This window comes from Anser brachyrhynchus (genome assembly GCF_964034855.1).
Source record: "Anser brachyrhynchus genome assembly, chromosome: 2".
In the NCBI taxonomy this organism is placed as follows: domain Eukaryota; kingdom Metazoa; phylum Chordata; class Aves; order Anseriformes; family Anatidae; genus Anser; species Anser brachyrhynchus.
This window is the reverse complement of record NC_137695.1, coordinates 159,154,743-159,177,711: the sequence shown is the minus strand read 5'-3', so window position 1 is coordinate 159,177,711 and position 22,969 is coordinate 159,154,743. Positions and strand designations below refer to the sequence as shown.

Sequence of the window (22,969 nt, the reverse complement as noted above, 5' to 3'; positions counted from 1 at the left end):
GGGGCAGAGGGGCTCACGTCTCCAGTGGGCAACTGGTACCTGTCAGCAAGTTCCATAACGCGGAGATGCACAGCATCAGCACTGACTCTTTTAGCTTTCCACAATCTTAAATAATTCCCTACAGCCTCTGAAGATGTTCTCGTACATAAATATCTGCATACAGGCATGCACATATTTGGAAAACACAACTAAATGTGAAGATACATTTTCTCTGTTACTTCTAAAACTGCCTTAATCCAGTCTCTCAACACAGTCATCTCAGGCGTGGATTTGCAGCAGAAGAGAGGTGATAGCATTACACAGAAGTTTTCCCCTCCAGCAGCAAGCTCTGGCTGTGCAGATACCATCATGATTTCTCACTTGTGTCCCCAGCCACTGCCCATACGGGCTTTGCATATCCCATCCCATCCACAGAGGAAGGAGGGGCTCTAACCTCAGACAAGGCCAGCCTCACACAGCAGACCTAGCAAAAACCTTTCCAAAAAAGCCTGCCTTTGCGTTTGGGAATGGACTTGAAAGGTAAATATTCTCCAAAAATATTCTTGCTGGGTTCTTCGGAGATCTGTGCACCTAGAAGTTAAATTACCAACACACTCTACTTGGGAGAACAGAAATAAAACATGACTTTCTATTTATTTATTTATTAATTATTTTATCTAAATGGTGTTCTCTTCTCCCTGATCAGCACTGAGGAAGGTTTCACCATCAGAGGAAAGCCCGTTTCGTGCCATTACTCATCCTTCCCCACAGAGCCCCTCATGGCCCACATAAACCACAATCGCTCGGAAACCACCCCTGACCCCTTGAAATCACCCTGGAGGCTTTTTGAACACCCCCTCAACAGATTGTTCCTCTTTGCATCTGTAGAGTAAGATGGATCGATGGGGGACCCAGGGGGTTATTTTGCCCATGAATTATTTAGACTCACTGGGTAATATTTCATTTTAGACTGGCCTTGTTTTATGCTTGTAATTTTTAATTCTAATAATTCCACCTCTAGCAAGCAGAGACTCCTGAGAGCACTAGATTATATCTCAGTGGGCACACTCTCGAATGCATAAATAACCTCTCCTCTGCTGACAGCACAAGGGGACGGGCTCAGCTTTCAGTGAGGTTTGCTCCCCCCTCAGCTCTCTTAAAGGAATCTTTATCTGTGTGCATCTATTCTGCAACACGCCTCTGTTTCGTAGCAAAAGCACTATTTAAATGCAAATGTTGACTTTTTGCCAGGGACTGGGGGGAAAATACTCAGTCTAATGATATCCTTCCAAAAGTACAACTGGTGCTTTTTTAAAGGAACTGCATCAGAAGGGGTTGGGACTTTGGTTCCTTGCACTCCTACCCACCTCTGCCAGTGCTTTCCTCTACTCATTGAAGCCATGCTTCTACCCTACCTTTGCAAGGACAACAAAAATATATAAATTGTACTATTTAAACAGAAGTAGATATATTTAAAAAGGCTGAACTTGAAGGAAAACAAAGTTTTTTGCTCAGATTTTCCCTTCCTAGGCTGTTTTTTTTTTCCTCTCCTGTTTCAGGACAGATGTTCCAGATATGTCTATATGAAAATGACAGTAAGGTGGCTGTTGGGTTGCAGCCCTCTTGCCTAGGAAAGGAAAGAGGAGATTTAGGTTCAGGAGCTGGGTGAGAAGGAAAGGAGACACAAGGTGAGTGGGAAAGGGAAAAATGCCTGGTCAGGGTGATTAGTTTTGTCCAGGGATACCCACTGTTTACTCTTTTGTACCATTTGTCTCTGTTCAAATACCAGTTCTGATTTAAAGCCAAAATTAGGCAGCCTTTTCAGAAACTCTTGCAAAGGTAAATAGCTCAATGATGCTGAAAGGGCACCGAAGCTGGGCCAGATAGGGAGAGAGAAACAACCCAAACACCCCACCGATATCCCCACAGAAGTGCCCTCACCCACAGCCATAGGGCCAGCAGAAAACACTAACCCTGGGATTCATTTTGGACCATAACTGATAATTTTGGACTATGACAGATAATTTTGGACTCTGAGTGATAGTTTTGGACTCTGACTGATAGTTCTGGGCTCCTAACAGTAAGGCTTTGTGTAGGAGCAGGAAGAGCTCAAAGTAATTGGAGCCAGAGCTTTTCCTCTCCCCACATGTAGGGGTCACCAGGACCAGCTGGGGCAGAGAAATTATGAGGACACCAGAGCTTTCCTTGAGTGGAAAGGGTGGGAAAGGGGCTGGATGTGCTGGAAGACCTGTCATAGAAGAGCTGTAGCATGAGACAGGAGCTGGGACAAACCAGAGGACAGTGGAGGCCGTGTGTCTGTCTGCGATGCCCCTCAGCCATCCGGACCCACAGCTTCCCGCATCCTTCCCCCTGCCTCCTGTTGTATTGCTCAGGCTTTGCAGGCTGCTGGGTTTCACTCTGGCTTTATCTGATGTGGTTCAGTTACCAAGGAGACACTGATCTGCAAGGGGGAGCCTTTTGTGGCAGCCACGGGAGGAAATCGATGCAGATCACTGGGGGAGTGAGGACACCCTGGGCCCCGAGCTCAGGAGCAATGAGGCGTTTGCCCTGGCTTGTATGAGGCATCCCAGGCAGGCTGCAGCCTCCAAAATCACTGTTTAAAATGAAATCAATCCCTCTGCAGGATGAGAAAAAGTCAGGCACTCCTCAGCACCAACTGATTATTCATGTCCTCTGGGAAATCATAGAATCAAAGGATCATTAAGGTTGGAAAAGACCTCTAAGATTATCTGGTCCAACCATTCACCTACCATCAATATTGGCCTCTAAACCATGTCCCTAAGTACCACATCCACCCTTTCCAACTTAAATGCAACTTAATAAAGTTAGAAATCCTTTGGTTTGCCTTCTCTAGTGGCCTACAAAGTGTCAGAGGTCAGGTCCCATGGTTCAAGCCCCATGGCAGGGGCTGAAGAGCTGTGCCCCTGCTCTCCATCTGCCCCCTGCCCCATCCCTCTGCCCCTGAGGACCGAACATGAAAATAAGATTCTCGGCCTCCTCTGCATCACTTAGAGAATCCAGCCGGGAGACTGGATTCTGACACTGGAGGTGAGAAATGGTCCCCTTGTATACTCCGTAATGCTGCAAACTTGTTTTGGAAATGATGATCTTCGTGCCTGCACCCTTACCAAAGCTCTTTCAGCTTAGAAACACTAGAAAATCAAGGCATAGAGACAATAATTCTCCAAAAATCAGTGTTAATGTTTTAGAGGTAGGCAGAAAGGTTAGGGAACCTGCTTCCAGCATCGTAGTCTGCTTTTTTCCCTCACCCTCCATGTCCCAGGGGACCTTCACCCTGCCCAGACATTTCTCCAAACTTGGTTGGAATTGAGAGGTGCAGGAAAAAGGGAAAGTTGTGTTGCAATGAAGGTCAGTAGATCTCCAAACACATAGTTTGTTGAGGATAAAACAAAACAAAACAAAACAAAAAAATTTTGACTGGAGCACTTCAGCTTTTGCTATTCCTGATTTCTCTTTAGCAATCACTCGCTGGGAAGCACAGGGAAGCACAGAGCCAGAATGATCCTGTGCCTTCCCTTGCTGCTGTAACAGTGGAAAAGCTCCCTCCAACAGGCAGAGCTACTGGCAGGAGGGGTATTTCTTCCCAATCCCCACCTGATGATCAAATTATGACCTTGAAAGATGAGCGCTGAGGGACCTTGTTAACTAGCAAGAGAGATTGTTTAACAAGCATCTGCAGAAGTGGATTAAAAAACAATAACTCATGGGAAGTCCTTTCCTCCAGCAGCCAGGGAAGAGGGAAAACATATTTCAGCTCTGTATGTCCTTTTCTCCTGGGCAAGGCTCTCTAGCTGAAACATCACTTTTAATTTCTTTCCAACATGTATTTTGCAAATAATTACTTCTCTCCTTTTTAAGTTCGGCAGCTAATATGCCAGAGCAGTGACAGTCTCCAGCAATGATTTAATGGAAGAGAAAATATGCTTCTCCTGTGTCACCTTTAAGAAGCACTCAGCACGAAGGAGGATGGGGAAGAAGCACTTGAGATGTGGGGACCCCATGGTGGGTACCCAACATTGGCCAGGCTGTGGCTGTTCCTTCTTCCAGGGATGGGGCTGTCATGGGATCACGTAGCTAATAACAGGCCAGGAGAAGCCGACATCCCTTTAAATCCGAAATTCTGTTTTGAAAAGATTTCAAAATGAGACGTGAGCCCTCAGAGTGCTGGTAATGTAGCGATGAGCCAGCACAGTGACCATGTCAGATTAACAGATTTTGTACGCTTTGTTGATAATCCCAAACACCTATGGGAGGTGGGAATAAATCTGTGCTTTTCAGGCAGGAATTGTAAACTATTTCCCAGTTCTTCGGCTACCCTGGCACAATATAGTAGGTGAGGATTAAAGACGGGAGAGATACCAAGATGTGAATAAGAGCTTCATAAGTAGCAAAAAAGATTTTTTCCCCTAAACCAGATCTATGTTTCTCAGAGCAGCCACACAACACAGCTGTGCTGAAAGGAGGCCCATAAAGCTTATTTTGCCCAGCATCAAAATGTAGCTGGTTCTGATGTACCAGTTGCACACCAATTTCTGACTGCACAGAAGCATGGGGAAAGCTACGCTCCAACAGTCATTGCCCCCATACCGCTGAAACACTGAGGAATCAGGACCAGTCTGAAGATGTTTTCCAGGGCAACCTTGATCCTGTTGTGACGAGAATCTGCTCAGGGATAGGAAAAAGGAAAAGGAAAAGGAAAAGGAAAAGGAAAAGGAAAAGGAAAAGGAAAAGGAAAAGGAAAAGGAAAAGGAAAAGGAAAAGGAAAAGGAAAAGGAAAAGGAAAAGGAAAAGGAAAAGGAAAAGGAAAAGGAAACTGAAAAGGAAGAGGAAGAGGAAGAGGAAAAGGAAGAGGAAAAGGAAGGGGAAGAGGAAGAGGAAGAGGAAGAGGAAGAGGAAGAGGAAGAGGAAGAGGAAGAGGAAGAGGAAGAGGAAGAGGAAGAGGAAACTGAAAAGGAAGAGGAAGAGGAAGAGGAAGATGAAGAGGAAGAGGAAAAGGAAAAGGAAAAGGAAAAGGAAAAGGAAAAGGAAAAGGAAAAGGAAAAGGAAAAGGAAAAAAGGAAAAGGAAAAAAAGGAAAAGGAAAAAAAGGAAAAGGAAAAAAAGGAAAAGGAAAAGGAAAAAAATGACGTCTAATGACCATAAAGGCCAAGACTTCATCAAAGAGAAGGGTAAAGATGTTTCATCAGGACATTCGATGGAAATATCCCTAAAACAATACTAATTAAACCATTTAAATGGTTTTCTGACCCAAAGACAAATTTCCCTTGGAAATATTTGAGTTTTGCTGCATTTTTGTGTGAAAGAAGGAAAAGTTAGAAGCAAATGTTCTGTGGCAGACACTCCCACTGGATGCATTTTGAGGGGAGCAATAGGACAAGAACTGGAAGTGTGTGATTTCTTGGGGGAGTTTGGAGGGGATTTTCAAAGACAGAAAAATAAAAAGGTGGGGAATTCTAGATCACTGTTTTCAAGTGTATGGCAATTTAGGAGTTTCTAGGAGCTGGTGCAAGGTTCAAAAGGGAATGAAATATCCCTGTGTGAACCATGTGATACTCTGGAAAGAAAAGAAGCATTTGTATCCCTGCACTTGGATTGATCCAAGCTGGTTACGGTAGAGGTTTGGTCCCTCCCTGCTGTCCCCGGGCTTTGCAGGTTGACCCCAAAGATGAACAAACCCAGCCCTCACCCACTGGACCAGCACCCCAGCCCTTTTTTTGTTCCCTGGCTCCTTGCACCAGCTGCAGACCACCCCGCTCTGCCCACCGCAGGCTGCCTTGGCTACAATGTGATATGCATCGTCTGCCCTCTCCCTGCATGTCCATGCTTCGGGGAGCTGATCTCATCCTCTAGATCCCTCAAAATGATAAAAAAAATCAGTGGTCCATCTCTAAACAGCCTCCAAACCCCAAACACTGTCAGGTCTCCAAGAAGACAGCACCCTCATGTCACCCATCCCCTGCTTCACAGCGCTGATCAATGCACAGGAGAAAAAACGGCCCTTTAAATGCTCTAAACTGTCCAAAAGCAGCACACCAGGGACAGATTTAAGGCCTGCAGGAATGAAAACATCACTTTCCACCCCAAGTGATGGGAGAGCTTTGCTTGCAGCACAGCATATGCCATCTGTTCCCTCGCCCACAGATCCGGCCGCGCTGCGCAGCCGCGTCACCACAGTGCCAAGCACATGGCATTAGCGGCAAGGCAGCGCTTAACCCCCCTCTATCCCGAGCAAAAATCAGGCAACAGGACACCCTGGGAGCCACCACCATGCCTGAATTGGTGTGACACGGGACTGGGAGCTTCCAAGGAGGCTTCTGGCCAAGTGGCTTGCAGCCTCCGCAGAGATTTTGCAAGCCAACGGGGCGATCTGCAGGGTTTGGGCAGAAGGATCAGCACACACGCAAGCTTGCAGAGCAAAGGGAAGGCATCTGGGTTTGGCTCGTTGCTTTTTCTGGCTTTAGCCCATCTTGTTGTCACCAGGGAATCCCTTGCACAAAAGAGCAGCGAAGCTCCTTTGGGATCAAAACCCAAAAAGGGAGAGACCTGGAGCAAGGGTGGCAGAGGAAAACCTGCCTTCTATCCTTCCTCCTCCAGCTGAAACCTGCTTTGTTCCGAGGGCTCCTGCATCCCCGTTTAATGATCCACCCTTCATTTACATTTAATTAGAGGAATGAAAGCGCCAATTAGCAAGATCTACGCTAAGTGCAAACAAAAGGGATCGCTGGGTGACTCAGGCACGGGGCAGAGCCAAGAGGTGGGGTGCTGCGGGCAGCTGACACAACCCTTAAGGCAGACTGAGGCCAGAAGGCACAATACAGCAGTCCCCTTTCGGACAGCCAGGTGCTTGCACCATGCTTTGGGATACCCCATAGATCCAGAGGAAGGGCAGAGGCTTAAGTACAGAGAAGGTGATGCTCAAGAAAGTCAGGGAGGAGCAGGAGGTATTACCCAAAGCTTCCTGGGAACGTCTTTGTTTCATTTAATTCCTCCTGCATCAACAGAAGAAATACTGAGGGATGCACGGGCTCTGACAGCACCCTCCCTGCAACGTTCTTGTGCTTTAGCCCTATGAGCCAGATCACCCAGAAACACCTCCACTGGAAACGAGATGGAGAGGAGCTTGTGAGGGCAAGCAGCCCAAGGGATGGGCTTATGTCAGGATTAACCTTGGCACCTCATTTCAACACAGAGACTATTGCTTCAGCTATAGCCAGTGGCAAGGTTATACTCGAGCTGAGCTGAGCCACCTCATCCCCCTGGATCCATTCCTCTTCCTCCAAATCAACTTTCTCTTTGGTGAAGACCCTGGCTGGCGTATTCTGATGTCTATTACTGGATGAGGCAAACATTATCTGTCCCATCACGTACCTGGAGCTTTTGACCAAGAAGGGAGCTCAAGGTGACTTGCTCAGATGTGGACATCTCCACGGGCTCCACAGACAGATGGAGTTAGCCACCATGGCACACAGGACAGCAAGAGCTGAGAATCTCTGCTGAAAACAGATCTGAGAGCCAGGACTCACGGGTTAAAGAGAACAACAAACCCTGTGCTGAAGCTGGGAGTCCCAGACTAATTAATGAAGGTTATGTTCAAACTGAGTTTTGACACTTGTGGTGCAATGGCATATCCTAAAACACGTATGGTGGTAAATGAGTTCCTGTCTTCCCAAGATCTGTCCAGTTTTCTTCCTCTCCTACTGCTCTTAGTAAAATGCTGCAAAAAAAAGGAGCAAGAATTTCCACATCACATGCATCCTTCTAACTGGTCTTCCCAGCTGCTATAAGAAACCCAACATCATCAAAGCCATGATGCTCCACAGACTTTGTTGACACACTTCCAGCTTTGCTGACACATGTGAGATGGATCCTTTGTTGGATGGTAGTATTGAGTTTCTCACCCACAGCTCATGCCAAAGAGAAACAGCAAATGATCCAGCCAGGACTGGGCAACATAAAGTGAGAGCAGTCTAGCACTTCAGCCGCCAAAAATGGAGCATCAAAGAGGTGGCAGCACCTTCAGAAGACAGGCTGTAGACTTCTCCACCAGACGATCTTAATAAAGTCTGGCCTGCCTGTGTGCTTGTTCATCCTGGTGTAAATCTAGAGACTTTTCCCCAAACCCAGCAGAGTGACCCCATATTTGCACCTTGGCAGCTACTGCTCAGTTCTGGCCCTTTCTTGACTTAGGATGAAAAAAACTCAATACAAGGCAGAAAACAAATAGAGTGATCTATGTGATAGATAGACACTCTCAGGGCACAATACAGTTTATCATTAAAACGCTGAAAACCTACAGGAGGTGATTAAAGTTGTTTTCTCTGCACCACCCCCGTGCCTCATTTAATGCTGGACAGCCCCTCTCTGTCTAGCTGCCAAGCAGCCTCAATGCATGGGTATCAACCCATAAAAGATGATCCTTTCCTAAAATATAAGGAAGCAAGAGCAAAGAATAGGAGGGTAAAAACAAGGTTAAACGACCAGGGTATACAAATGCCTTGATTTCTTCAAGGTTATAAGCAGATGCACAAAAAGAGCACAGGACTCCTGGTCCAGCATCCTTGGCACCCCTCCCAGCACAAGACCACAGCTAAGCTGGGTGCAGAGGTCCGTGTCACGAAGCACGGATGGCACACTCAGAATATAAATTTAATTTCAGCATGCTGCACCATAAGAAAACACCCACATAGAGAGAAGTTTCATCTAAGATTATTTTTCTCCCCCCCCCCCCCCTTTTTTTTCCTGGCAAAAATACATAACTGGCAATACCAGATGTTTCAAGAATTCATACATTCTGTCAAACTGTTTGTCTTAAATAAAAGCAAAATCCAATGCGGCAACATAGAGTCAATATTTGGGTTTTTAAACCCAGAAATATTAGGGAGAGAAGTTCGTCAAAACCTTCCCTCTATATTATTTAGAAAAAGAAATATATATATAAATATAACAACCCAGACTCACAGCAAAACATTTCCAGGTTCAGCAAAAGACTGCATTCAGCCCCAAATTTTCACAGCCCTGAAGTGTCCACCTCCACCTTCTAGATGCAAACCACTGCCCATGGCAGATACTGATGCACATCCAGAGGAAATAATCACCCCCAAGAGCCCTTGTAGATTTATCCCATGCTCCACATTTATAAAAACACATTGCAAAGTGATGTTCAGGGGCACGTGAGTTATGGAGGGAGCAAGGGATAAATGACCCCCGGCTGTCATTTCTGTGTATCTTTCAAATGTTTGTTGAGGAAAGGTATTAGGCTTTTTACTTCCTAGTTCCCTTTCAAGAACAAACAACAAAAATGTGTTGTGCCTCGGGCAGTCTTTTTATTATCTTACATACAGTTCATGCAATAAAGTCTGTTAATTAAAACATGAATATTTAAAATGGCTTTCAAGAATGGCAGCCTTATCTCACCGGAGGGAAGAAGAAAAAAAGAGGGGAAAAGAAAGGGGGAAAAAAAACATGGTAAAGCACAAGAAAGGCATGTGATAGTTCATTTTGCTAGAGGAGTATTCAGTTATTGAACTGCTGAATGAGTGCATTTTCCCCAGCTGACATGAGATGTTCATTTGCAGCAAGAGGGGCAGGGCAGAGAAAGGGATGGAGTGGAGGCAAAGGAGAATGGGTAGAGTGTTAATTAAGATGTGAGAAGGGTGAAGCTGTTTTTTTTTTGTTTTTTTTTTTTTTTTTTTGTGAAGTTGGGATTTTCTCAAAGTCATGGGCCTGGAAAGCAGAACAGCCACAACTGTCTGCTGCTTCGGGGCTGTTGTGACACCAAGAAATGATCGGAGGTGAGATGAGGGTCAGCATCCAATATCTGCCTTGGAGTAACTTTGCTCCTCAAGAACATATCAAAGGGTCTTGGTGTAATGAGAAACATACCCCAAGGTAGAAAGGAAGAGAAGGTGTGGGGTGTATGACGGAGTTATATGTCTGCATGTGTAAAACAATGCACAACTGGAGACACCCAAATTCATCTTCACGTGCTGCATGGGGCTTGTGCATAAATGTCCACATCTGAGCTGGGGTGTGGAGATGCTGAGGAACAGCCCAGAGACTCCAAAGCCACAGCTCCAGTAAGGACGCCAGTACAAGAAACCTGCAGTGCCCACGTTGCACAGAGGGGTGCTGCAGACCCTCCTGGCGAAGCCATGGGTCAAATGGTTGTGCCAGCAGAGGAAGCGATCTAAGGTAGAGGTGGTTTTCACTGAGAAGGGCCCCTGTTCAGCTCCCCACTTTAGCACATCCTGGGCTTTGAGCAGATCAGGAGCCCTTTGCAGAGCTTTGCTGTGGGACAGCAGAGGGAAGCATGTCCCACCAGCAAAGTGGCCATAGGGGCAGCTCAGGAAACAGCAAAAGAAAAAAAAAAGGTTGATACCCATGCATTGAGGCTGCTTTCTTTCTCAGAGAAAGTCCTAGTGTTTGACGATTTGCTCCTGCAAAGAATGAGCACATCCACGAGGTTTCTCCCACCCAGATTTCTCTGAACGTCCGAGAACCCCAGAGCAGGACCTGCTTGTCCCCTGTGAGCACTAAGCCATGCACGTTGTCCTCTCTCACCAGGCTACCAAGCCATCATGGGGAAATAATTAGCTTGCTTTGAGGGGGTTAACACAAGTTGTACATTTCCCAGGAAGGATCCCATAAACATCAACAAAGCCAATTTCTTCCAAAATGCACAGTGACGTTGATCTAGAAAGTGAGTTGATGAGCCCATGGGGGGCTTTCAGCAAACCACGAGGCGAGACACAAGTCCCAGATTGCCCTTCCCACAGCTCCTCCTTCCCACTGCTGCCTCCTGGCATGAAGAGGATGAAGCATGAGTCAGCCCCTTGTTCCAGCAGCGAGTTTACACACTGAGGGTCCCGATGGACACACAGCCACTCCAGAATTGGAAGCAGCATGTCCTGTGTCTCCCCATGCATCCAGTTATGGGACGCCCATGGGGCTTTGGACTTTTGGACACGTTCATAGGTGTGCACAGGTGTGTGGCTGTGCAGGGATGGCTGTAGCTGTACATTTTCACATGCATTTACATGGCTGTGTGTCCATTCCAGAGCACGTGTCTCTATCTGCTCAGCAGATGGTCATGCACGTGCCTGGAGGGACATTCATGCCCACACGTGTATCTGCCTGCCCTGCATGGAGTTACACCCTCATACGCAGGCATGATTACGTGTGCACACACACTTGGGCATCCATGTGTAAATCCACATGTTTGCTCCTGGATGTGCTTCTCTGAAGCAGAGAGAAAAGGGGCAAGGCAAAATCCCCTCCAGAAGCCACTCAAGCCTCCAGCACTACACGGGACATTTCTCCTGAGGCTTCCTGCTCACCCTTCTCAACTCAGCCCTGCTCCAGTGACCACAACCCACTCCTGCCTTGTGACCCGGACCTTTTCCCAGGGCTGTGACCAACACTCCAGGTGCATCTGGCATTGCACAGCAGGAAAGAGGCTGCAGAGCAGTCCTGTTGTTACAGGGAAGGCTGTACATATTGGGCTTGTACTCACAGGGATGCTCCCCTCCCACAGGCACTCAACACAATTCTTTCCCATAAAACATCCCATCGTATGACCCGACTCACTAAAAAAGTAGCTAGCACATCAGTTATCTGGCTTCTTTGGCCCACCAGCCAGGCCAGCAATGCTCCAGAGATGTTATCTCCTGTCCAGTGAGTAATTAAGGAACTCAGATGGATGGTAGGACAAAGCTGGTGGCATTGGTGCAAGGTGAGGGTCATGAGGGATTTGGATACAATGGGAGGAGCTGGAATTGTCCCAGTAGGAAAAGAAAGGACTTCACGTGGTAGGAAATCAGGCTTCATCCTTCCCATTATTCAAAAGGCCATCTTTTTAAGAATAGAAAGGACAGCATGCCACCTTGACCGCCCTTCTAGGACATTCGGGACATCATGCAGAAGACTGGAGGTTGTGCTGAAAGACCTGCCAAAGCTTTATAATCAGTCTCTTCCTCCATCTCGCAGCAAGTAGAAGGCATCACTTTATGTCAGAGAAAAGCTCCCACCAAGCTTGTCAGCAGCTCCAGTGGCGACAGGCTCAAATCACAGCGCTGCCGAGCTGCCTGGGGACGGAGGTGGGACCGAGCAGAGCGGCACGTGGCACGCAAGAGCTGCTGAGCGAGAAAAGCCATCTCTGCCCTGACAGCTGGTGGCATCCATCGTGGCTCTCCCAGGGGGTCTTTTGTTCTCCTTGACGGTTCCTCAGCTGCGGTGGTCTGCAGGGGCAAGCAGCCGAGCTCCCCGAAGGGGCCTTCAAGCTCCTCCATGGCCCAGAAGCACAGAAGCATGAAATGCAATCTCTTTAAATATCTCTCTATGGTTACCTGGGGACTGTCCTGGCCCCTGTGTCTTTTCTTCTTCAGTGAATACCTTCCCCAGCAAGAGAGACAATTTTTCTGAGCAGCTCCTCTGCTGATCTGTCTGCCTTCCTGTTATTCTCATTAACAATCTCAAGCCACATCACCATCCGTTGATCTTGGCTGACCCTAATGCCTGGTAGCTAGCCAAATTTCAGGCCAATCAACAAAGGTGCCTCCCAGTTTTAACAACTGACCATTAAGGATGAGGGTTTGGAGAGGTTAAGAAGGCTGACTAACTCATCTCTGCTGGGGAAGGTGGTCGGCTGGGCTTAGGTGCTGCACTGCTGGGAGGTGATGGAGCCATCACAACCACCTACTCTCCAGGTCGGATCACCCCTGGCAGGGCTGTGCTGATGCTAGATCTGACGTGCTAAAATTCACTTTTGGCATTTACATGGCTATGCACAGAGCACAGCCTCATGGGGCTTCTCCCAAGCTGGAGCCTCTCCCAGCCCAGCAGAGCACCCTGAAACCTGCTTTGCTGAATGCTCAGCAAAATGCGTCCATGTGCAGCATTGCAGGAAGCTAAAGTGGAAAATCAAACTAATGAAGAAACAAACAAAGCAACAATCTAAATGAAGGAGGAGGCAGGGAAAGAGAAAGTGTTTACGGGCAGAAATAAATTGTCTTCAGCCACTTTTATTGACGTTCCTTTGACAGACTCAGTGCATGCACTGCAGAAGCCAAATGCCAGCAGTACATCTGCAAGCAGCAGGCCTGGCCCCTCAGCGTTAATGCTTTCCTGCTGGGTGAAGCCAACGATGGCTTGCCAAGCACACATCCACAACGGGGAATCTGGTGCAGATGTCCCCTCGGTCCAGCTTTGCAGAGATCATTAACCCACTGCATTTGGGGATCTTAGTCCTAATCCCAGGCTAACAGGCACCAAAAGCACAACTGGTGCTGGCCTCATGGGCAGGAACTGGTCCTGAGCTCTGGGCTGTTACTCTCCTGACACCTCCCTATACCAGGACTATTTTTCCTTTACATAGATACATGATATATAGGCAGATAGATAGACACAAAGCCAAGCTCTGTGCACAATGACAGAGCTGCCTCCTTCCCACCTGGGCTCTCGGTTGGGCCATCATGGAAGTCCCTGATGGATAAGCCAAACTTGCACTGGTCTTTCCCATGGCATATGTACCATAGTGCCTTTCCTCAACACCTCCAATTCTTGCCACAGAACTGGCTGAAATGGGATTCTGTTTGTGATCTTGGTCACACCACTAACTTTGGTAGAAAAAGTCTGGTTCAGCCAGACTCGTATGATGGGAAAGGGACACCAAAGCTTGGCCTCAATTTCATCCACAGGGCATAAAAAATTAAGTGCACAGAAATTACTGCATAGTGCTCTTCATGTGGCTGTTTTTTTTTTTCTTTTTTTTTTTTTTTTTTTTTTTTTTTCTTTAAGCCACGTCTCTGTCCTGTATCATCTAGATTTAGGACCAGTGAAATCAAATGGAGGATGCACCTATGCCCTTGGCTGGTTTTTCATGCTTTCAGTGCAGAATCTTCCTCTTGTCTGGGCATCTTCAACACAAAACCAGACAACCACTCTGTCCCCAAAGCTGACGAGGGGGGAAATGCCATCCTCCGTCCATTAAAACAAAACAAACAACAGCATCCAGGCTGGCGGAGGCCAGGGCATCCCCCTCCTCAGCCAGGCAAGGAGACAAACCCAAGGACTCGCACCAGTCCTTTTGGTCCTGCTGCAAGGCAGAGAGGGCTCAGCCAGCCTTCCAGCTGATGGCCATTCCATCCCCGTGCTTTAAGACCCTACCACACTCCTTGTGTGCCGTATCGTGTCCACACACCCAAGTTGTTAGAGCATTTTGGCTTTGGGAATCAGCACCAGGCTTTTCTCCGTGCCAGAGAAACACGGTGGGACTTCTGTGGGACAAAGCAGCCACCCTGCTAGGACATCCCAGTTTGTTCAGGAGCCTGAAGCTGCAGCTTTCATCCATCCAAGTTGTTTTCCTTCCTTTTTGCTTCCAAGCATTGGGAATATCCCAAGCTGTTAACCCTTCATTTGACGGCACAGATCACTTGAGGCCCACGGGGAGCATTCAGTTTAATGAGCTGTGTGGCAATTATTGCTCCATCAAAACCAGAGCCAGGGAACAAAAAAGGAATATATTTAAACTCAACAGATCCGCAATTCTGATGCTGTGCTAAAGGTTGTCCTTTCCTAGCTCATTTTTTTCACCGTGATGGCAGGCTGAAGTGTGGGACATCAGTGTCAGATGGCTGCCTGCACCAGGTTCAAGGAGACTGGAGGTGACATTGGCAGAGCCACTCTGGGGACACACAGCTGCTGAATGCCCCCCCAGGTTACAGTGTCACAAAGCCACAATAAATGGTACCTGCTGAGAATCCAGAAACAGTTTTCTGTGTTTTTTTAGCCCAAACTTGCTTCAGCACAGCCTTGGGGATGTACAGGCTCATAGAAGCCAGAACCAGCATCCATAGATGCTGCACGATTTTTCTGAGGGCACTCATGGATAAGGTCTCAGCCTTGATGTGTTTCTGTTTACGGCCTGTTAGGAAAGATCAGAGCTCTTCTCCCCTCCTGGACCCATTGTCTGCTAGACCTTTACAGCAGATGGGCTATGCACAGCCTCTGCTAAATCCAAAGTCTATCTAGATGCAGAAAAACAACGCTGAAAAAGGGAAAACTCTCAGCGAAACCTGGGAGAAACCCAAGAGCCCCATCAGCCAAATGATATGGGATCCTCCAGGTCAGACAGCTCAGTGCCAATGAAACCGACGAAGGTCAGGCACCCTCAGCAGGGAATGAGGCACTTGAAAAGCTCTGTGGATCCAGTTCCCTTGGAAAGATAATGTTCCCCATTTTTCATCCTGCTCTGATTATTTAAATACATCAGAGGTTAAGGGTGGGTGGTGAAAAGGGCCAGGAATTGCTCTGTGCACCTTCCCTTCTGAGCCATTAGCATCCTTGTTCTCACTTTCAGCAGTTACAGCTGTAAAGCTCCACTGCAGATGTGATGATTTTGAATCTGGTGCCTGTGCTTCCCTGCAGTAAATTTCACCCCATATTCCCACACAAAACGTTTGGGGGCAGCTGCTATGTGCCCTGAATATGAGAGGATGATAAACAATAATGAACGTTAAAAAAAAATAAAAAGAAAAAAAAGGAAAAAAGTGCATAACTGAGAGGCTGAGCCCTTCACCAGGGCTGCTACTCATTAAATTACCCATAAAAGTCCCCTCGTAGCAATAATGGGAGTAGTTGCCTGTAAAACTCCCTCAGCAACTGGATGTAAATTCCACCTTTAGTCTCCCTGCTACAACAATAGCACATTCTGATGGTAATTGCAGATGTTTCTGCATTGTGATCATGTCCACAAGCTGCTGGGCTCACAATGGAACTGATCGCTTTATTTTTCTCATTTTTCTCCCCCTATCTCCTAAATAGGATATCTCCATACAGATGCATGCACGAGTGGATTTAGTGCTGAAACAACACTGCGGATGCAGGAAATCTCTGCTCTGCTGCTGGAAAGACCCCAGATGCCACGTAGGCTTAGGTTCCTGCCTAATTGCAAGGTTTTTAATGATCCCAAAGGGAAGAAGTGGGGCAAGCAGGGATTTTGCAGATCATTTAGGACTGAGTTTTCAAACCACGTCAGGACTGCCCTTTCTAACACCTACAAGGAGCTGCCCACACTTGCCCTGTCCACGAAACACCCCAATAACCATACGCACGATGGACAGTCCCATCAGGAGCTGCTCATATGGGGATAGCTGGGATTCTCTGCAGGAGATAAGGGGAGGAAGATCTCCCATTTGTAAGATGCCAAGCTATGTTCAACCTCCTCCAGGAGCTCCAAAGTGCTGTCAGATCTTTCTCACTGCTATTAAGGTTTGGTCTTTGAAGGGGAAGAAGACAGGTGACATCCCTAATGCTTTACACAGGGTAGGAAAATTTCATGTAGAGAGCAGAAAGCAGCCCTTCCTTGCCCCACGTTTTGCTGGGGAGCTCTCACTGCAGCATTGCTCTGCTCTCAAAGATGTACAGACCGGGGCAAACGCAGACAGCTGGGACAAACACAGATAGAGCGGTGAGGAGCTGGAAAGCAGCACACCTTCCCCAGCACACACGAGTCTATGCCAGGAGGGAGAGGCACTGAAACCGAGCTCAACTCCCATGGCCACTTGGTTTGTAAACCCCCACATGAAGCAAATCCAAAGCCAAATTCCTTTTCTCCACCAGCCCAGCTGCTCTTTGGGCCTGGGGGACTATTGCTGGGAGGGATGGAGTTTGTAGTGGAGGCAGAGGTCAGTGGAGAGGCTTCAGAGGCCACCCCTGGGCAATTACTCACAGCTCTTTATCAGTCCCCGAGCTTTCCTGCTCACTACATCTGACCACAAACACGGGAAATGATTTATTGAGTTATTCCTGCCCCAAGAGAGGTTCAAGGGCAGGAGGGCTGTGCCAACCAACATGAATCCTGCAGCAGGGATGGAGGCAGCTGCCTTGACCCTATACATCTGGCCCTTTTTCCGCACTAGGGACCTCCTTCTGCAGTCTCTCCAAGCAGAATCTCAACCCTGCCGAGGAGATGCTATGCTTGGCCAGCAGAGCCAGCCAGGCATGAAGCAAAGCTCCCAAAAACGACTGGCAGCTCAGAGGATGTGTCCTGCAGTGAGAGATTTATGAACCTCAGCCCACTTAACGCAGCAGAGGTTAAGAAGAAACTTGTTCATGGGTCTATAAATGCCTCTCCACTGTAGAGAATGGACACAAGATGATTTCTTAATCTAGCAGGCAAAGAAAAGCATCTCTGGGCTGGGAAGCGAAACATCACAAAAAGTACAGCAATGAAGTGATTGAGCATTCAGGGGGAAGGAGGGACTGCATGAGTTGAGAGCAACGGGGACAGAAAAACAACGGAAAATTTTAAAGACAGGATAATCCCCAGCACTTCCAACTAGCTATGTCCTGATTTATTTTATTTTATTTTATTTATTTATTTGTTTATTTATTTATTTATTTTGAGAATGAAGCAGTTCTCATTTCTTTTCAGTTTCAAGCTCTTCGCTGGAATGAATTGGTGAAATTCTCTTGATGAGGCTGATCAGACTGGTTCGTCACAAAAATCCCTCCAGCCCTGAAGCCGTCTGCTCTACCAGGAAGCACACAATGTATTTCAGTGGCACATGATTAGCTCTGTTTTGCAGTCTGCATCATGAATCCCCCCCAAGACTGGGGGTCTGAAGAAGAGGAGGACCAGCATTTGTTTCACAGCTGCCTCTCTGGGCTACCACAACGTGACAGCGAAGCAGTGGTCTTCCAGGAACAGAATACAATGAGACAGGACTAATTAGACATTCATTAAGTACCTAACTCAGCACAGCACTTAAGCACACATTTAACCTTCTCTCATTACGGTGTCACATCAAAGTCCCATTTAAAGCTCCAGCTCTTGTTACAGTGAAACCAGCTCACATCTGGGAGGGCCACCAGGATTTCCAGACCTTCAAGCCCCAGGGCCCCACATTTCAGGAAGCTTTCCCACCTGCAGTCCCACAGGGCCCCTCCCCCTAACCTATGGGGATGCCTATCCCGGGAATCTTGGTTGTCTTTCCCAAAGAGGAGTTTGCCTCTAAACTTTAGGACCTACAACCAGTCTCTGCCTTCTTCCCATCCTGCTTTAAGCAGACAGAGGGGATCTGATGCTGCCCAGAAATATTTATTCTGTTTAGTTGTATTCTGGAAAAAAAAATATATATATGTATATATAAAAAAATCCCTCTTCAAAGCCTTTCTGGTGTAGCAGCTCGAGGTAGCTGCAGCAAGGAGCGTTGCTGTGGGGAGTGGGCTGCAGCTGCCGATCCATCTCCAAGCCTGTCTTGTTGATCACCAGGACAAGCTCCGTTTGCAGCAAGACCCCAAAATATCTCCTGCCGCCTCTGTACCCTGACAGATTCTTCTCGTTCCCACCACCGCCTGCCGTAACCTCTGCAACGTCTGCGTGGGACGCAGGGTGCAAAGGAGGTGGCTCGCCAAACCCAGGAAGAAAATTTGGAAGCAAAATCTCTTCTTCCCCCAGGCATTGACGATGTGGACAAGGAGGGGATATGAAGGCAGTTTTGGCAGAGCCACTTTGTGAAGACCCCTTCTGATTGTCCACAGTTGCTCTTTGGCCACCAAACGTATGTCCAGATCTGTTCTTGGGCTGCTCTTGAGCATCTCCAGAGAGCAGGGAGAGGAGAGCATCTAGTCCAGCACATGGCCACGGGGGCGTGTTCTCCATCCTTCAGGAATGGAAAATATCCCAGGTATAGAGGAGGCACATTGGGATAAAATAGGCTCCACCTTTTGTGGTGTCTGGGTATCTGGCAATTCCTTACTTGCCGTGAAAGTCACCAGACCAGACTAGTACAGCACACACATACACCCTTGTTCAAAGACAAAAGTGTCAAGACAGGCTCCAAAAAAAAAAAAAGACTCAGGAAGCAGCAGGAAAAAAAAAAAAGTCGTTAAAAAGAAGAAGAATGCTACAAATACTACCATACAATCAGGACAACAATAACAGCATTAACCAGCAGCAGTGCTCAGAAATCAGAAACCCCATCAAAATATTCCACCCACAGAACTCTGTTAAGGGATCGCTGGCTCGCTGTCCAAATTGGATCTCGCCTCCATCTTCCTGATCAAGCCTTTGCAAAAATCAAAACAGACACAGTGACAGACAGAGCAGCACATGGAGAGGCCGGGCGCCCTGCAAGCTTTGTTTCCATGTAGATGGCATCCCACCAGTAAAATGCTAATTCTTTGTCTTCAGCATGGAGCAGATGTGAGCAGCCAGCAGAAAATAATAATAATAATAATAATAAAATAAAGTAATCTACACTCTCTACAAATATTTGACACCCCAAAAGGATTTAGATTCAACCACCTTTGAGCCTCTTTCATATTTATTTTCTGGGAACATTCGAGCACTCAAACTGGACTAGGAGGGATCTTTACAAAAGCCAATATTAAGCCTGAACCGCTTCAGGATTTGCTGAAAATCTTTTTTCAAATTTCACCTCTGGTTGCGATGAAAAAGGTCACGCTGCTCGGGTTGAGTGCATAAATCTTCCAATCAGCCAAGGCAAAGCGTGGCACCTGACTGAAGGAGGCTCGCATCGCTCTGAGGAGGCGGGCAGCGCGGTGCTCCTCGCAAGCTGTTCGCACAGGAGGAAAAGGGCACTGCAAAAAAAATCTGGGATCTGGGGAGCGACCAGCCCCGTGTGCTCACAGCCAGGGTGAGGGGCAAGGTGAGGAACTAATTTGTAGGATTTACGGCTCGTCTGTGCGACTCCACGTATTGATTCACAGAGCGGCGAGAAACAAAATCTGCCCCAAAACACACCGATGGAAGCACTGATACCTGATCATATCCTAATCTCTGCAAGAAAATCACTCTGCCTGATAACCTCCTGCCTACCGCAAGCACATTTTGCCTCCTTCCACCTGCAGAAATGTGCAGAAACTCCCCCCCTGCCTGGGAGAGGGGCTGCAAAAGCCAGGCAGGAGCCCCCACGGCCAGCCCAAATGGGAATCTGCCCTCCTTGCTGCCCAAATTCCCATTTAGCATCACACCCCCGGTTTACATAAGCTGCCTGCTGGCAGGTGGGACGGGAGCGGATCTGACACAGCCCCTGAAATAGCGGCTTTGCTTTCTGACCCTCCAGTTCCCTCCAGCTTTGCGCGTCGCTGTGCCACCGGCGGAGATGGCTGCAAGGAGAGTTTCTCTCCCCGGCACAGTGCAGCAGTGACGCACCAAGATCGGACCTCAGGAGCATCTCATCCCTGTTCTCAACCCTTTCTCATCTTCCTTCCTTATTCTCAGCCCTTTCTCATCTTCCTTCCCCACCCCTTTCATGGTCTCTTGGCAGGCACAGCCTACATCATACCCAACATCCCAAGGAGAAAAAAACATGAACCAAATACCTGAGGAATGAACCCAAAGAATGGCACCACATAGCCCCTCACAAGCAGCGTGGTGAGCTTTCTTTTTGAAAGCTTCCAGAAGGAAAATGAAGCTGAAATCCTGAGAACAAAATAAGCATGACTTCTGCTGTCTTTCGCTCAAACCGGCCTTGGGAATTAAGTTTTTCCCATGAATTTACAGGGTTGGTAGGGCTGCTGAGTGCAGCCCACCGTGGGAGGTAGCTTGCATCCTGCCTCTTCTAGGATGTTTCTAATTGCACTGGGGAACTGCTTGCCCCCAGGTACGACTTACCCTCAGCTTCAATGAAGCTGCAGAAGTAAAAAAAAGTGAGGAAAAGGGCCCAAAGAAGGAGTGAAACAATTTAGGGCACACTTAGGGGAAGCCACTAATGAAAAGCCACCAGGGGTTGCCAGATCTGACTAGCAATTATCGAGGAAGTTTTTCATAGCAGGCATCTGCAGACTCGGATACACACATGGTGGGAAAAACATGAGACCCAGGAGGGGACAACCCAACCATCCCTCCCTCCCAAACCCCCCCGGCTGTCCCCTCACTCACCCAGGAACTCCACTCCGCTGCTGTCCTTCGGGCTGCTCATGCAGTTCTCCAAGTAAATCCCATCCTTGTAACAATCTTCCTTCTTCTTTGCGAGCCCCAGGATCTCGCTGGCTTGATCCAGGACCTCCCCTCCCGAGCAAGAGCAGGGGGTCTGCATAATGCCGCAGGGGTGGGAGCTGCTGCTGATGGCCAGGCACGCATCCAGCCACTTGCAGAGCATCTGGCACGCGGCTTTGCTAGGGTTCCTGTTGCCCACCACGAGGTATTCCACCGAGAAGTCCCTTTCCTGAGCCTTCGTGGGCTTCCACCGCACGGGTCCGTTCTCCACGCCTGGCGGCGCAGTCTGCTTCATCTGGAGGAACTGCTTGTTGGACTGGAGGAAGGCGTAGCGTGTGGACCCATCACAGAGCTTCAGCACGTCATCGAAGCTCTCCATGCCCAGGTAGGTGCGGGTGGACTCCAGGAAGGAGTCGAACTGGTAGGTGCGGATGTGCTGGTGGTCACATACGCCGGTGGGTTTGAGGATCTTCATGTACAAGGTGTACCTCCGGGGGTCGGGGTTCTGGATAATCCAAGAGCAGAGAGAGGAGTTCAACGGGAAGACGGCGAAGGAGGAGAAATACCCAAAGAATTTCCCCTGGACCAAAGTGGTGCAGGGAGTTTGTGCCAGGTCCAGAGCGACCACGGTCCACACAAAGTAGAGTGGCGATACCAAAAGCAGGTTCAGGGCAGATCCAATGCTCCTCATCCTAGGTCTCTGGTCCTCTGGAACTCAAAGTAAATGTCAAGCAGGTGCCAGATCCTGGACATAACAGGGACCAGCTTAGAGGAAAAGTGAGAGTTTAAGAGGCTCTGAATCCGAAATCAAGCCAATCCTCCCATGTCTGGATTTGAGCTCCCTCCTGTGGCCATAAACAACACCTGGAAAAAAAGGGAAGGGAGGAAAGGAGGAGGGGAAAGAAAGAGAAAAGATTTGGGATTTGTTCTTTATTTTTTTTCCATTAACCCTTCGCAATGCCAAGAATCCATGCAGCATCCCCAGTCCCAATACATCTCTCTGGTGGGGTTTGCAGCCCCACATCACCTTCCACACGCTAGCTTTGGAGGTGTCCCCATCGCTGGGATGTCCCAGCCAGGGATTCCTTTTACTTTTAACCTTCCCAGCCCTTTCCTTTTACTGTCCTCTGGGCTCACATCAGGTAGAGGAAATTAGAAGTTTCCCCTTGGGTGAGGATTTCCCTGGCCCTGCAGCACGTATTTCCTCCAAACCAGGGCTGCTGACCAATTTTAAAAGGGCAGCTCTAACCTCAGGGAGGGAGGTTCCCCTTGCCAAACCTTACTGCTGAGTATCAGGATGATATCAGGAGCTTCCATGGTCTTAAAAAAAAAAAAAAAAAAAAACAAAAACAAACACAAAAACAAAACAAGTGCTCAGATCCTCTGCATTGGAGCCCTGGGTGCAAGCAGCCCAGCTTCTCAGCTGCTAACATTGGGCTGCAACCCCAAAATAACTCCAGTCACCTGGGGTGTGCATCTTATTGATCAGGGGCCAAGCTGGCACTGGCAGGAAGGAATTAGGGTGAATGCCCAGGCTATGAAGAGGGGCACTGATTGCAAGGGGGTAGGGAGACAAACATCTCCTCCCATCGCAGCCTGTGGCTCTGATCCTCTTCACACCCCCATCAATTCCACGCCACCCGCCCCCAAACCTGCCCTCTCCCACCCCACTCTCAAGCTCTCCATTCCCAGACTGCAAACAGAGGAAGCTTTTGCAGCAGCCAGACGAATTCCCAGCAAATCTACGAGTAATGCAGCTAAACCCAATCCTGCCTCCCAGAAGGCACTTATACAAGAGATGAAGCCCACAGACCATCCTGTGCATTTGGGAGGAGACAGGCTCCTAGCCAATAGCCAAATGCAGCACCACTTTCACCTCTTGCTTTTGCTCCTCTATATATCAAAGTTTTGCCTCTGCATTACCCCTCTTCTGCAAAAGCTTTTCTTTTTTCATTTTATTTTATTTTATTTTATTTATTTTATTTAT

At 48.0% G+C, this 22,969-nt stretch overlaps 1 protein-coding gene across 11 annotated transcripts in view; it reads right to left on the bottom strand.

Moving 5' to 3' along the window:
• The window catches only part of ADGRB1 (adhesion G protein-coupled receptor B1), a 258,665-nt gene that overhangs the window by 164,402 nt on the left and 71,294 nt on the right, over nt 1-22,969 (bottom strand). For all 11 annotated transcript variants that reach the window (XM_080580828.1, XM_080580829.1, XM_080580833.1 and 8 more), the window contains exon 2: nt 20,926-21,846. In XM_080580828.1, the coding sequence (XP_080436954.1) occupies nt 20,926-21,673 (748 nt within the window). In that variant the 5' untranslated portion in view covers nt 21,674-21,846. The remainder of the gene's footprint in view (nt 1-20,925; nt 21,847-22,969) is intronic.